Genomic DNA, 16020 nt, shown 5'->3' on the forward strand with positions numbered 1-16020 from the left:
CGTTAAAAGTGAACAGAAACCTGGAACACAGTTTCGCTCTTTGCACTTCCTGCGATTATTAAATGAAGCGATTTCATCTCAAATTAAAAATTATTCCACGTTGTTTAAGTTTCTCTCACGCACGAAAGATTTTTTCTACGTATTTGAATATTTCTTCTTACGAAGAAAAATAATTTTGCATATTTACATTTAATACTTTTCTTTTATACATTTTTATATAATTATATTTTTATAATTATAATTTTATTATAATTATATTATAATTAAATTATAATTATATTATACATGTAAAAATATATTAAAAATATGTATTACATTTATACATTGAAACACATTTATAATATTGTCTACAAAATATAAAATTGTTTCAAAGTCTCCTAAAAAATAAGTCTTCATCGCGATAAATTACAATGTCGTCTTGGCGGCTCCTCAATATCTCTTTCAATTTTCGGACGACTTGGCGTCCTTGGATTAGGAGAAACAATTTCTCAGAGAGAGAATATATTAGAGCGCTGAAAGAGGAGGAGATTGGCGGTTATTCTCCCTTGAAGACGGCGAACACGGTAGAGAAACTGCCGAAAACGAGAGTAGATTCAAGAAGGAATCAACGAGCGACAATCCGAGCTAAGGCGAGCCTCGAATGAGAATATAACGTGGACGTCGAATTGGAGAATTTCGCGGAAATTTCGCGATGGTGTTCGCAAATCCCGAGAAAATAGACGGCGCCGGCGGCCATTTTGTCGCGCGCTTTAGTAAAATTTCGACGAGCGTGATATATCATTGAATTAGATGACACGAAGTTTCTTTTTCTACGGGAGAAGCAGCCCCGATGCATCACTCTAATTAAAAAAAAAAAAACAACTGTCAAGTTTTGGAATTATGAGAGGAAATACAGCGGTTTTTTTTTATTTTTAAAAAATTTTTTGATATCTGAAAACTGATAACTTTTAAATATTTAAATAATAATATTTTGTATTTTATTTGAATGTTTTTCTTGTCAAATAATTTATATTAAAATTAAGGTTTATTTACTTTGACGTTTCGATATTTTCGATCCAATGAAGAAACGTCACTCTAAACATCTTTCAACAAAAATAGCGAGAGAAGTAGCGCGGTGAAGTCATCCGAGCGTCGCACAAAGGAAACGAGAAGGAAAAGGAACGAAACGAGGAGGGAAGACGAGAAGTCTCGGTGAATATTCAGTGAGTTGTGCGAGGAAGCGAATGATGCGGGGGTGGCTTAAAGAGAGAAGACATTAAACGGTGACATTAGTAGAAATGTCAGACGAGACAATGGCATTCTCCTGCTCGTTCGTAATCGCTATGATGATATATCTCACGAATTTACTTATTATTTAATCATATTTTTTTATATAAACTTTGAGATGCTTTATTTATTTCGAGAGATTATAATATCACAATATTAATTTAAAAATTACACTAACAGAATCCGTTTATTAATTAATTAATGAATCAATCGAATATATTTATATGATAAGGGGATTTCTATTTTTTTTTTCGATATTGCTAAATGAATAATATATGAAGAATTTTCACGGAAAATTTAAAGAGTGATCTCATCAATTGTCTCTATAATCGCACACACATATAAACACACACACACACGTATCGCGTTCATTCGACGAGAATTATCATCGCGATGTCTTGCGCTCGAGCGAATGGAAACGACGAATGGTTCGAAGGTTTGATATGATTTATGAGCGAGCAAAAAGGATTGATGCGTTCGTCGACATTGATCCCGTTAACGGACACGCTCCTTTCTATCTTGGATTCTTGAAACTTGGCAGGAGCCGTTAAAATGGCGCAAGATGCATGCAATACAAGATCAAGAAAAGAAAGAAAGAAAAAAATTGCAAGAAATTACATTCTCGAAAAACAAGATTCGATTAAAATTCGCTTGCTATTAAGGAGAATTTCGTGGGATGATGTATATATATATTAATATCTAAAATAAAAATAAAAATAAAAATAAAATAAAAATAAAATAAAAATAAAATTAAAATAAAATTAAAATAATGAAAACTTATATAATATATACAGACAGAAGAAATAAATATAGAACGGAAATATATATATATTTAATAAATATATATATATATATTTTCACGACGGGGATAAGAAACTCTAATAAATTATTTAATAAATTCGCTCGACCAACCTCGTCTGCTTCGAAAATCATCGGAGAGGTCATTATTGCATTATCTTTACATAATTCAGAATAACCGTCTCGTTCTGAAGATTTCGCTCTCTTTTTTTTTTCATCGGTGATGCCGAGTTCGCGGCTATTGAAGACTCATAAATAAATTAATATTCTGCTCGGCACGCGACGCATAATTTACTCTTAGCGCACGTTTAACGAATAATTAAGCTTCTCTCCGCGCGAATAAATTATATATCATCGTAAGAATGCGCGGGAGTATTATCAATTTTTCGATTAATTGGAGGACAAATTGAATCTTGCGAAAGATTGAAAAATGGCGGAGATAGAGGGAGCGCAAATAATTATTTTTAAATTTTGATAAGTCGTACAAATTGAATTTTCAGGAGCGAGCGTTAAAAGTGCGAGTTAACGAGTAGCGGTTAACATATACAGCGGTCGCAAAGTGCGCAATAGCTTCATACGCTGGTCGTTCGAGAGAGGAAACGCTGAAATGAGCGCGTTTCCGACATGGCGAGCAATAAAACCACGAGCCGCGTTTAAAACCAACGAAAAGGAACCGTGAATGGCCGCGATGCATTAAACATTTTCCCGCAATCGACGAGCCTCGCTCCAGCGTAAAACGCCTTATCGATATTTAAACGACCTCACATAACTCGAAAATGTGGATTGACTCGATTGCCCCGATATACACATTTCTATTTTAGTTTAATTATCGTTACGACTGGTTTAATTATAGTTCTCCTATAATTATCGCGTCACGCGATAAAAACGCTCTCGTGCCGATTATATGTATGTACTACATGTCTTTCCGATGTATCTTTAAAAATTTCACGTTGCAATTAAGTGCGAATATAGTTAGCGAATCACGACTGGTTCATTTTCATTCTCGCTTCCGAGGTGTCTACTTGAAGCTTATAAAAAATTCCCGACTTTCCAGGCATTTAAAAAAAATTAACATATAAAGAAAATATTTAGAAATATTTAGAAAATATTTAGAAATATTTAGAAATATTTAGAATATTTTGAAAAAAATTTGTTTAAATTTGTTTAATTTTTTTTATTGTACGCGTGCTCTTCACTCATACGAAAGAAAAATACAGAGCCACTTAAGTTTCTAAATTTGCTAATGCATTAATAAAATTAAATAAAATAAATATTTCGTAAAATAAATATTTTTTTACTTGCATATTTTTTATCAAAAATTAAAATAAAAAATATATAAATATATATTACATATTTAATATTGCATATTTTTTATATTAATATTTAAAATAAATAATTTGTTAAGGCATTGAATACATAAAATATATTTTAAACACATAACATTTTAAAATTTAAAACACATAATAATTAAAAATTAAAATATATGATATATTTTAAACACATTTCTCACAACTTGCTTAATTGACAGATTATTGATTGGATATTTGGATATCATTTGGACACTGCTATCCTTTATGGACAACATAAGCCACTACAAGAATTAAACAAATATAATTCAAAGATGTTTGTTCGTTAATTGTTTCTAAAAATGCAAATTAAAAAGAATTAGAGATCGAACTAGACTATTTCAATTGAAACGATTGCAGTGTTGCTTGGTGTAACAATCTTTTTCAAGACTGCTTGAATTATCTTTTGAATTATCTACTGATTTTTTTGGGAGATTTATCGACGTTTTGACTACCATCAGGATTAGAACTGCACAGTAAAAAATTTTGTGTTAAACATATTTCACATATTTCACATGTCCCAATTTATCCACTCTAATTTTAATGTTAATTTAACAAAAGGCAAGTATGTAAATAAATAACACAAGTAATATGTTTACAAATTAACACAAAAGTGTAACACTTAAACTTTATCTGGAAATAAAGTTTACGTTAAATTAACATATTTATAATGTTAAATTTAATTAAAAGAAAATGTTATTCTTACATTTTTATGATAAATAACAGAAGAGATATGTCGACTTAACATATGGAAACTGTTATAGAGAGAAAAATAACACAACTTATCTGTTCATTTTAACATATAACATATTTCATCAAAAATTCGTGCATTTACATATTAATTGTGTTGTTTTAACTCTTAGAAACGGTAAATATTAACTCAACGCAGAAATGTCAAAATAACGCAACGATAATATGTTATATTAACATAAGAGTATGTTAAAAATTTAACACAAAAATTTTGACACGAGAAAATTTTAACAGAAATACAAAATGTTTTTTACCGTGTACGATATAAGAGCAAAATTATCAGAGAGAAAAAATTAAAAAAAAAATCTTCTGACCACTAGTGTTGGCTTGTCAATTGAAAACTTCCATTTTAAGCTTTCTAATTCGTCGCAATCACATTACGATCAAGAGCGGAGCCCAACGTTACGATTTCGCGTCTTTTACGATCGTCTGGACGCCGCTTAAGTGCATGTGCACGTGTCCTCTGAATGCTATTGTAATATGTCGTTTTACGGGCGTTTTATAGCGTGACTTGGGATAGATTCGCCGTGATTTAAAGAATGGCACTCGACGACGGGAAAGGATATTGCCGTCTACAGCCGGTGTTGTTTCTCATCCGTCCGTCTACGGAATGCACGGCCTGCAATATCGGTTTAACGACGGCAGGTTGAAGTTCGAACAATGTCCCTGATCTTGTGAAAGCGAGGGGAACTATAAAGAACGGCGACCGAAATTTGTTGCACGTCTCTATCTCTGTCGAGATTCATTATATATTATATTTTGAGATGGATCTCTTCCGATGGAACTTTTTTCATCTTTATTCAATACACGCCTTGCGTGAAATCAGTGTGCTTCCTCTAACAAATTTATTGGATAAAGTTTATAATGGCGAAAATTTAAGATTCAATTATTTTTGAAGAGAAATTAGAAACACGCAAAGTGTTGCGTGATATGAAATTATAAATATATAGATTTGAAAAGTAATACACACTGCATCTAAACATAATATTGAAACTTTCTAAACATATTTCAATCTTTTGTAGAAATTTTAAATCATAGATAGATTATATCAGGTTAATAGAAAATCTCTATAAATATATGCCTTTCATTTTCAAGAATACATTAATATAATTACACATTTTTATTACATGTATTTATCGTTATATTCTTAAATAATTATACAGAAAAAATAAATAAATCATTAAAAATTATTATAAAAATTATAAAATTATATATCAGACAGACAATCTCAAATATATATATCTTTTATTTTTTCAAGACTATATTAATGCAATTACACATTTTGTATTATATATCTTTATTATTATATATCATTCTATTATGGAACAATTATATATTAAAAAAATAAATAAATAAATCATTAGAAATTATTATTATCGAATTATCTCTGATAAATATCAATTATTATAAATTATTATCGAATTATATATGATGCATATATCATATAAATAATCATAGGATTTGTGCATAATTTAAATCGGAATTTTCGGAATCGAGTTGTCAACGTTCGTCATCACTTTATCTAAGGAATGTCAGAAGAGTGTGAAAATAGGAAAGATGTAATCTTTGCGCGGATTGAAACGACGCCCGTCTGGCGTGTTATTTTAATGCAAGAGATGATCGATTAAGTATTCCACGCATGGCAAATAGGACGCCATAATTGAACGCACGTCTCGCGATTTTTCACGCGTCACGAAATCCGAGCATCACGCCCTGAAAATACCATAACGAGAGAGAATTCCGACGAGGAGAGATTCTTCTCAAGAGATGCTCGCATCCTGCGATTCTCGCGACAATAAGGACTTGAAAAGATGAAAATTGTCTTTATTTTTGCGTAAAAAAAATCATATCTTTCGGCAAACATGTCTTGCTAAAAATTTTAGGAAGTAAATTTTTGGCGTAAAATTGTGTAAATTTTCACTTTGTTAGAATATTGAAGATGAAGATATATTTTTGGGATGTACATTCCCATTAAAGTGTAAATAAATTTATATTATTTATTTTTTAAATATTTTAAATCTTAATAATATTTAAATATTTAATATTAAATATAAAAATATTTAATAATATTAAATGTAAAAATTTTAATAATATTCAAATTTCGTTCTCAAATAGGATGAAAGTGTACTATAGTTCACAGATTTGGAAATGTAACGGGTGAGTAAATCTTTGAGTATCGAATCTCCGCTGTGTGATACTGAGAGGAGATCGCACGCGTGTCTTGCTCAGGGGTTCGGATTATGGTTCCCAGATGAATCATTAAGTGCTGGAGAGGCAAAAATAACATAATCCCACCCCTGCGATGCGGAATCCGCCGCTTTGTACACACGTATAAAACTTTCGATCTTTGCGAATGCACGATATATCATCGTATCGATTGTCCGCCCTCGAGTTCTGTGCAACGAATGAGTCGAGAGCAGCAACGACGGAGAGAAGAGGAGAAGAGATAGAGATCGCACGCACATCCTTTCGAGAATCTCCCGGCGTTTCTCCGCTTCTCTTATAATCGCATTTCGCGCAGTTATATTCGCACGTGGGCGAAAGCGAGGGTGAGAAGCACGAGAACAGAAACCGAAAGGCGGAGAGTCGTGACGTGTATAATAAACAGGAGTGATGATTGTGAGATTATTTTCTACAAAGTAAAATAAAATAAATATAAAAAAAGTTGTTCAAAATATTAATTAAATATCTCTATAAAATTAAATTAATCCCAGCAAACAACACAGCCAAATAACACAGTTATATAACATGTTATATAACCATTTATATTGGGAAATTATATAAATGTTACTTGATGTTTGCTGGGATAATAATGATCAAAATAAAATTATGTTAAAATTATACTAAAAATTCTACAAAAAAATTCGGCTTGAGTGTGGAAGTATTTCTCATTGTGGAAAATATGTATCAAAGGATGAGATATCCGAAAAACCAAAACGACGTTATCGAGAGGAGCAGGCGGCCGCTTATAAATTCCGAGGGGAAAAATGGCCGAAATAAATTTTTACGACGGGACGATTTGTATCATCCGATGTGTCTCGTTAGTCTTCTCGCTCAGGAGGCTTCTGATAAAATTTACGCACCGCGGGGGTCCGCGTTGCATTCTTTTCGCGAGGAGAAAGCAACGTACGTAGGATTGCACAAGACCCAAGACAAGAACAATATTCGTAAAAATATTGTATTGTTATTGAAAATTTTGAACAATTTAAATCTTGTCTTGGTCTTGAGTGAATATTGGTAGCAAAAATCTCGTCTCGTCTTGTCTCGATTTTATTAACAATTTTTTATCTAATATTGAAAAATTATTTAAATAATATTTAACATAATTTTTGTAATGTAATTTGAAATAATTATTACTATTGTATTATATTTTAATTATAATTATTACTATGTAATCGATATAAATGCTGTCTATTTACATAAAAAAACATTTACTGTTTCATGGAAAACAGATATTAATAATTATTTACAGGCTCCAAGGGAATGTGCAGATATAAATATTTTGCAGTGGTAAAAAAATCAAGTTCATATTTATCCCACATTGTCAAAAATGGCTCGAGATATTTGAAGTTCAACTGCCTCGTCCGTACCAGTAGAAAGACTTTTCTCAATAGGAACTCTGATTATGTCAAAAAATAGAGATTACAAAGTAAATCTTTAAAAGCACTAATGTGCATCAATTCCTGGGTAAAATGCTCTTTAATGTCTAAAATTTGCGAGTTTGATTTCTAATTTATAAAAATGTTATATTGTATTAATATTAAATGTTTTTAAATTTATTAATATAAATGTTTTTATTGAATAAAATTTTTTTAAATTCGTATATAGTGATTTTTTTTTTCATTTACAAATATAAATATTTTAGTTTTCTTGAGAATCGATAATCTTGACAAAACTAATAATCTTGACAGTCTTAGTCTTGGTATTGTCTTGATAACTAATTAAAAATCTTGTGTTGATCTTGTCTTGAAATTCAAGACAAGACAATATCAAGACTAATTTTGATATCTCGTGCAATATCCTAGACTTGTGACGCTGATCGATCGAGAGCCACCGTCATCTCCATCATTTACTCGAGCGCGGAAAATGGAACGTAGAGAAAAAAAGCGGCGAGAGAATGACTCGAGTGGTCAGTGTCACGTCGTTCAAAAGTCGAGGCTCGGGAGAAAAAAAGCGTCTTTTCCGGAAGCCCGGGGTGATCAATAAACCTCAATGCGAGCTTACCTTCGAGATTCGCCATCGAGAACCTGTAGCTGTCGATCCTCGGTGTGTTGATGTCCGAGTTAAAGGGCCTGAGGGTCGCCGAGCTTACGTTGTCGAGACCCTGCAACAGGAAGGATAGCAAACATGTTAGCTTCAACCGAGCTGCAACCGATAAACTTCAATCTGCCCTAGTACGTTAAGCGAGGGTGGAGGGCAACGACCTGCTATGATTATCTCTAGTTCCTCGAGCGAGAAATGTCCAAGTTTTTGTTTACATTCGAATGATCTAATGACGTAACGCGTTAAGACATTTAACATATTATTCATTATATTTAATTATTTATTTTTATTAATTTAATTATTTATTTTTATTTATAATTATTTATTTTATTTTAATTTAATTATTTATTTTTATATTTATTTTAATTTATTATATTTAATAAATATAATAAATTTACAAAACAGATATTAACATTAAAAATGTCATCAGGTTTTTTTAAATACACAAGATAAGAATGATCAAAATATCTTCGATGCGTAAACTTCAATGCTACTTTTTTCTGCTTTGCACTTGGCTCCAATGAAGCGGAGACGCCGGGTATATTTTCCGAATATCTGAATCAGCTGAAAAATGTGATATCGTACTGGGGGAAAAAATGCGGTATTCAAGGTGAATCCGCGTGAGAAGCAAAGCAGATATTTCTTCGACCTCATCGCCTCGAGAGTTCAAGTCGATCCGTTCGAGAGAACCCTTCGCGTTTCGTTCTCGCTGAATGTGATTTGTACAAAGCTGTTGAATTCGCTTACCCAATTTCCGCCGAATAATTCCTGATAACGGTGTGTTATGTAAGGGACAGAAATGGATTTTATACGATGGCTGCTTCTGAAGGGATCATTGGATTCCATGAAGGACTTTTCTCAAATTTCATCTATTTTTCTCGGTCGATTTTTCCGATCGAATAATGTGTCAAATAGAATCAAATCTCCCCCCTCGTTCTCTCTGTCTTTTTATTTTAATTAATTAACTGAAAACTCCTCGGTAGGGTTGCACAAGACAACATTCGTAAAAATATTGTACTGGTATTGAAAATTTTCAAAAATTTAAATCTTGTCTTGGTCTTGAGTGAATATTGGTAGCAAAAATCTCGTCTTGTCTCGATTTTATTAACAATTTTTTATCTAATTATCTATTAAAAAATTATTTAAATAATATTTAACATAATTTTTGTAATATAATTTGAAATAATTATTACTATTGTATTATATTTTAATTATAATTATTACTATGTAATCGATATAAATGCCGTCCATTTACAGTAAAAAAACATTTACTATTTCATGGAAAACAGAAATTAATAACTATTTACGAGCTCCAAGGGAATGTGCAGATATAAATATTTTGGAGTGGTAAAAAAGTCAGGTTCATATTTATTCCACATTGTCAAAAATGGCTCGAGACATTTTAAGTTCAACTGCCTCGTTCGTGCCAGTAGAAAGACTTTTCTCAATAGGAACTCTGACTATGTTAAAAAATAGTATCAGATTACAAAATAAATCTTTAAAAGCACTAATGTGCATCAATTCCTGGATGAAATGCTCTTCAATGTCTAAAATTTGCGAGTTTGATTTCTAATTTATAAAAATGTTATATTGTATTAATATTAAATGTTTTTAAATTTATTAATATAAGTGTTTTTATTGAATAAAATTTTTTTAAATTCGTATATAGTGATTTTTTTTCATTTACAAATATAAATATTTTAGTTTTTTTGAGAACCGATAATCTTGACAAGACTAATAATCTTGACATCTTAGTCTTGGTATTGTCTTGATAACTAATTAAAAATCTTGTCTTGATCTTGTCTTGAAATTCAAGACAAGACAAGACAATATCAAGACTAATCTTGGTATCTCATGCAACCCTATTCCTCGATGATTCAATTAATTTATTAAACGACAGGAAGGTGTTTAATTCTTGCGAGATATTAAAAGGTAATTTTTTAATACCATCGTGAATGTTAAACACGGTTTACTTTTCAAATAACCTGATTATGCATAGCGGTATATATCTGAAATAATAATGTTGACTTGCGATTCATTTTTCATCCGGCTTGTGTAAACGAGATCTTTCGATGTAAAAAACATTGGTGATATGTTCCGGTTTTCACTAGACTGGCTTATCAGAAGATTAATCGAGAGAGAAAAGAGAGACGCGATACTATCTACTTGGAAATTAATCCTCGTCGATCGTGATAATTAATCTTCGGAGTAATTAATGCATTTGCGTTATTTTTTTTTTTTAGAAACCGGAATTAGCCAATATTTCCCGTAGTCGTGGCAATTTTAAGGTTTCGTCAAAGAAAAAAAAAATTTATATCAACAAATCTGATTCGGATACTTCATATTTTATTTATTTTAATTTAATTATTTATTTTATTTTAATTTAATTCTTTATTTTCATATTTATTTTAATTAATTTAATTTAATTTAATTTATTTAAAAAATATAATGAATTAATAATAATAATAAGTGAATGTTGAGGAAAAAAATCCTCGATGTACACTTCGACTCGTCTTCTGACTTTTATTAGAGGTGAAAATTTTATTTTTAACAGTTATTTCCGCGCGAGATAAAAATAAAGTAGCCTTTATGTTATCAGCGAGTCGGCGACACGTAGTTGATTAGCCTGCCTTTCAACGTTCTGCGCGTTGAAATCGTGCCAGCGACGATGAAGTTTGCCGCTTCTGAGGATAATAACGCGCCTTCTATAATCGCGCCTTTATGCGGACTAACCTGGTCGGCATGCATCGATAACCCTAATGAAGTGAACGACCTGGACTGGTTATATTGACTATACTGGGTCACTTAGGTTTAACGTGCGAACTGGCCAGCTCGACTACAATGTAAATAGACCTTAGTGTCAAACGGAAACCCGCCATGTATAGATTGCTTTATATAAAAAAAAAAATTATAAACAGCGAGAAGATACACAGGGTGTTTCTAGATAAGTGTGATAAATCTTAGGAGCTGATGCTTTGTCGAAAGTGAAAGGGAGTTTTTCATATAAACATATCTCCATATTTCCTTCCTATCTTTAGGGAAGAATTCTCCTCCTTTATTTTAATTAATTTAATTATTTATTTTATTTTGATTTAATTTTTTATTTTATTTTAATTTAATTCTTTATTTTCATATTTATTTTATTTTAATTTAATTTAATTTAATTTATTATATTTGACAAATAGAATAAATTTACAAAACGGATATTAACACTAAAAATATCATCAATCTAATGTAAGGAAAAGGTAAACATTTTTTTTCCTAAATTTTTTTCTCAAATTTTGGACAAGTTAAAAAAATTAAATATAGATATTCAAAGATGTGTAGCTACTCCCGAAGTCGTACATTTTTTTCGCCATGAATATTTGAAATATGGGGTGTCTGGTTTAAAACCCAAGCGCGACAGCTCTCCACGATATTATTTATATTTTATAACGTGTTCGATTTCAATTGCGGCTCGTAAAATCGTTGCATTTGATGTAATTCGTAAAATTGCGAGAGATACTGAAAACTTCCCCGGAAAATGTTCAACAAGCGGCAAAAGTTTAAAATATTAATTATTAATCGATAATTTACTATCGATATACGCATAAATTTTACAATAACTGAAATAATTATGAAAAGAAACATTTAAAAAAAATTGGAAATTTATATAAATTTAAAAAATATGTAGAACTGAGGAAAAAAATTTTTAAATCAAATAAATTTGTTTTCTTGAAACTTTTGTTTTAAATGCAAGGAATTGTTTATTGCATTTAAGCAAAAGCATTTAATTTTAATTAAATATGTATGTTATATTAAGTACATTATTTTTATTTATATATTTTTTATATTTAAATACTATTTTCGTAAAATATATACTATAATTTATTAAATTAAATATATCATTTTTAAAATTAAAAAATTTAAAATTTTTGGGAATAAAAAATGCATTTTAATAAATATTTTGTAAAATTAAAATAAAAATATTTAATTAAAAATTATATTTTTTTAAGCATATACATTTTTTTTAAACATATGTAAATAAATACTTAATTTAAGTAAACAGACGTTTTAATACAAATAAATATGTGATTAGTACCCACCGAATAAATAGCTTTCTTGAGTTAACTAAAATTTTTTTATTTCGAGATAATTTATTCCTCAGTGTAGCAATTATCAAACGGTATTTATTTATTTTAGAAAAGCCGTATATATTTCGACAACAAGTACATAATCGGATAAATCGCGATTAATAATCGGATGTTCTCTCTCCCGAAGATTTTTTTCTCGCTGATGAAAATTTTTTCAAATTTTCCGCGCATTTTTCTCGGCGAATTTCATGAATACTTCGCTGTCCCCATCAAATCCTCTTCAATTGGGGGATTTCAGATTCTATTTGTGCGCGACTCGTTTTGTTTCGTTTCGATTCTTCGTCAAGTATCGACGATGGGAGTTCGGCTTGTGTGGGTGTGGGTGTGGTGAACGACCCGCTAACCATCATTCGGCCACAACAATTAGATCCCCACGGATAAGGCTCTTCCTGTAACGCGAAACCCGTGGACGTTACGCCCATATCTGTTTCGCATTTCATATATTTCATATATTTACATGTCTTCCGCGTCTTTAAACCCGGGGGAAGCCCTCTGGTGAATCCTAGTCAGTAAGATTTCACAGCGACTTCATTTCCACTTGTCCATCTTTCCTTTTACTTTATCCTGCCTCCAACATGATTATTTCCAACTCCTTCCCTTTCTTCTAAAATGATAATATCTTCCAAAAAAGTTTCCCCGAGAAATAAAGTGGGAAGACACTTTATTTAAGGATGTATTGGAGATATATTACAATCAATGAGATCGCCGTGAATTTTTAATTTAACATTCTTAATGACATTCTAAATCGTCATGAATTATTTCAAATTTTTTTATTTGCTCCTTTAAAAGTTATTAATTTTTGAATTTTGCGATTTTAACGTAGGATCTTATATAAACGTTCGAGAGACAGGTAATAAATTATTCACAAACTATAAAAAAACAATGATAAAAATTTCATTTTGTAATATTATATTCTTCATACATGTAAAAATGTTCCCACAAAGTTTTAAAACGATTTACTTGCTCGTTTGAAAATTATTATTAAAAAATAACTGTGATTATCGGTTTGACGCAATATTGATGATAAAACGTGGCAAGCATTTTCTTGGAAATTAAGACCTATTTATATTAAAGAATACTTTGAAGTATAATTTCGTGACTTTTAAACAATTTTTCATCAATTAGAATTCGTATTCTGCTCAACTTTAATTTTTTGATACTTTGGATTAACTTTTGAGACAGACGGTCCGTCCAATACATCCTTAATCCGGTCCTATAGCTTCTTCTCTTTTATCTTGACGAGATATTTTCTTTATGTGCCCTGTAAATCAGTCTTACAATAGCGATAAATGGGAGGAGTTTTCCGATGATATTGAAAAACTTTTCTAAATAATAAAATATTTCGCAAGACGAAGAAGAATCAATTAAAATTGGTGGCATCTTTAGGACATCCTTCGGATAATTTTCGGATTAGTATTTCCCATACATATGCATTACACTTAAATTTATCCTACATTTATTATCCAGTGGGACGAGGCTTCCTCTCTTCGGAATCCTTATTATGCGGCTCGCATAATCTAATGCAAATTCCAATCTTTAGATACTCACATCCTCCTGCGTCTTGTGGCTCTTCCATCGGAATAGCCTGTCCATCTGGCAGGTGGTGGAAGCGCGATTGCGTTATTATTCCCTCTGCAATTCTCTCACTCGGCCTCAATCTCGCACGTCGTCTTCCTCGACGTCTCCGGGACGAAACTGTGAGAACGTCGCACGTGGACGGCTTTATTGACACTAGACATTGTCCGATCATCCTCGTCTACTCCGAGCGAGCGCGATTCGCGACGTAGTTTAAGCATGTCTCAAAGATAATAGTGCTGCTGCGATAATTGAATCGTCAGGAAACTCTGGACCAACGAAAAAGTCCGAGTATATCCTTCAAGAAGAGAAGAAAGTTCTCTCTCGATCAGACCAAGGAACCCAAATATCCGATTCTTCCTTAACTCTACAATGATCCTTCAACTGACCTAAGTCTGTTTGAGCGACCAGACTCCCCTTTTTTGAGTCTACGGAATAAATATATGTATAAATATCTGAAGGCAATTTTTTGATCGATTCTCTCCCGTGCCTGTCGGTCTATTTTATTATCGGTGACGTCGAGAGATTTGATCGTCGGCTTTCCTATGGTTCACCCCGGGGGTCGATCGCATCCGCAGGCTGGACGAGAAATGGACGGTTGGAGACGCGCGGACGGACGCGGTATCGCGGCTGTCGTCGTGATGCGAGCACTGGATGCGGATCCGCGAGGGATTCAACGTGGAGGTCCACCGTCCCGCTCTTGCCCTCCCGATTCCCATCGCCGAGAGAGGACCCTCTTCTTCGTCGCTTCTCTCTCTCTCTTTCCGCGTGATTCCTGGCGCGCGGTGCGCCTGCGCGCCTATCGATTCCGTCGGTTCCCGCAGGAACACCGGGACCCTCCGCGCATCGTCCTGGTCGGGGGACACTTGCCCTTGGTCGGCGATCCTTCCGCGCCCGAAGATTCCGATTTTTTTGCCCCCTCGATCGACTTTCAAAGAGCCCTGCTCTCGAGTAACTTTCGAGTCCCCCCTCGGAAGATTCTCAAGACCCAGTAGACTTTCGAGAGTGGAATAAGGCTACTTCCGCTTTGACGGGCTCTCGTTATTAAGGACAAAATCTCTGTGAACTTTTTTTGTGTCATTAGTGTAGGGGGAGTAATGTCGATTTATTTCTTCTAATTTAAGAAAGTATTATATATAGAATAAAAATTTATTTTATTTCGCTTTGAGAAAGTATTTTACACAAAATGAAATTTTTTTTAAACATATGGTATTTCAATTTTAGTAAGATATATTTTATTTCCATCTTAAAAAATATATTAAAATTAAACGCAATTTTAAAATTCGAGTATAAAGCAATTTATTTCAATTTTTTATTTAAAAATAAGAGCTACATCCCTCCTGTTTTTATTTGTATTAATAACGAATGCTCCGCCATCCTTTGTCAACCATTTTATCCTGGCGCGAACAAACCGATCGTCCTATTCGCACAACCCCGATTGCGTGCATTCGCACCCCCTGCAGCAATCGCGTAACAAGAAGGTGGAACCCCGAGTTAACCATCGACGACCCGGGGTCGAAAAGGGTGGCATGTCGAGCGAGGCAATTCGATGCACGGTCATTCAGGTGCAGCGTTGCCAACCGATGTACGATAATTATATCAGGTATGTAATTAGCGTGGCGTACATTATGCGTGCAGTATATACCTTTCTTCTATAAATTCCAATTAATTCTTCTTCGTCCGTAAAAAAAGGTATTTATATCTCTTACACAAAATGAAATTTTTTTTAAACGTATGGTATTTGAATTTTAGTAAAATAGATTTTATTTCCATCTTAAAAAATACATATAAAATTATAAAAATATATATAAAATTAAACGCAATTTCAAAATTTCGAGTATAAAGCAATTTATTTCAACTTTTTATCATTCTATCGATGGGTTGCCAAT

The 16020-nt window shown here is 32.3% G+C and overlaps 1 protein-coding gene across 4 annotated transcripts in view; it reads right to left on the minus strand.

Annotated features, from left to right (window-relative positions):
* LOC105252481 (amyloid beta A4 precursor protein-binding family B member 1-interacting protein) overlaps window positions 1-16020 on the minus strand; it is a 189263-nt gene that overhangs the window by 22413 nt on the left and 150830 nt on the right. For 3 of the 4 annotated variants that reach the window (XM_011259865.3, XM_020027919.2, XM_011259864.3), the window contains one exon: window positions 8385-8484. In XM_011259865.3, coding sequence (XP_011258167.2) covers window positions 8385-8484 — 100 coding nt within the window. Of the gene's footprint in view, window positions 1-8384; window positions 8485-14104; window positions 14236-16020 lie in introns of those variants that run through there. The other variant, XM_025409980.1, reaches the window with a different exon arrangement.

This window comes from Camponotus floridanus, unplaced genomic scaffold (genome assembly GCF_003227725.1).
Source record: "Camponotus floridanus strain SB8 unplaced genomic scaffold, Cflo_v7.5 scaffold3, whole genome shotgun sequence".
Lineage (NCBI taxonomy): Eukaryota > Metazoa > Arthropoda > Insecta > Hymenoptera > Formicidae > Camponotus > Camponotus floridanus.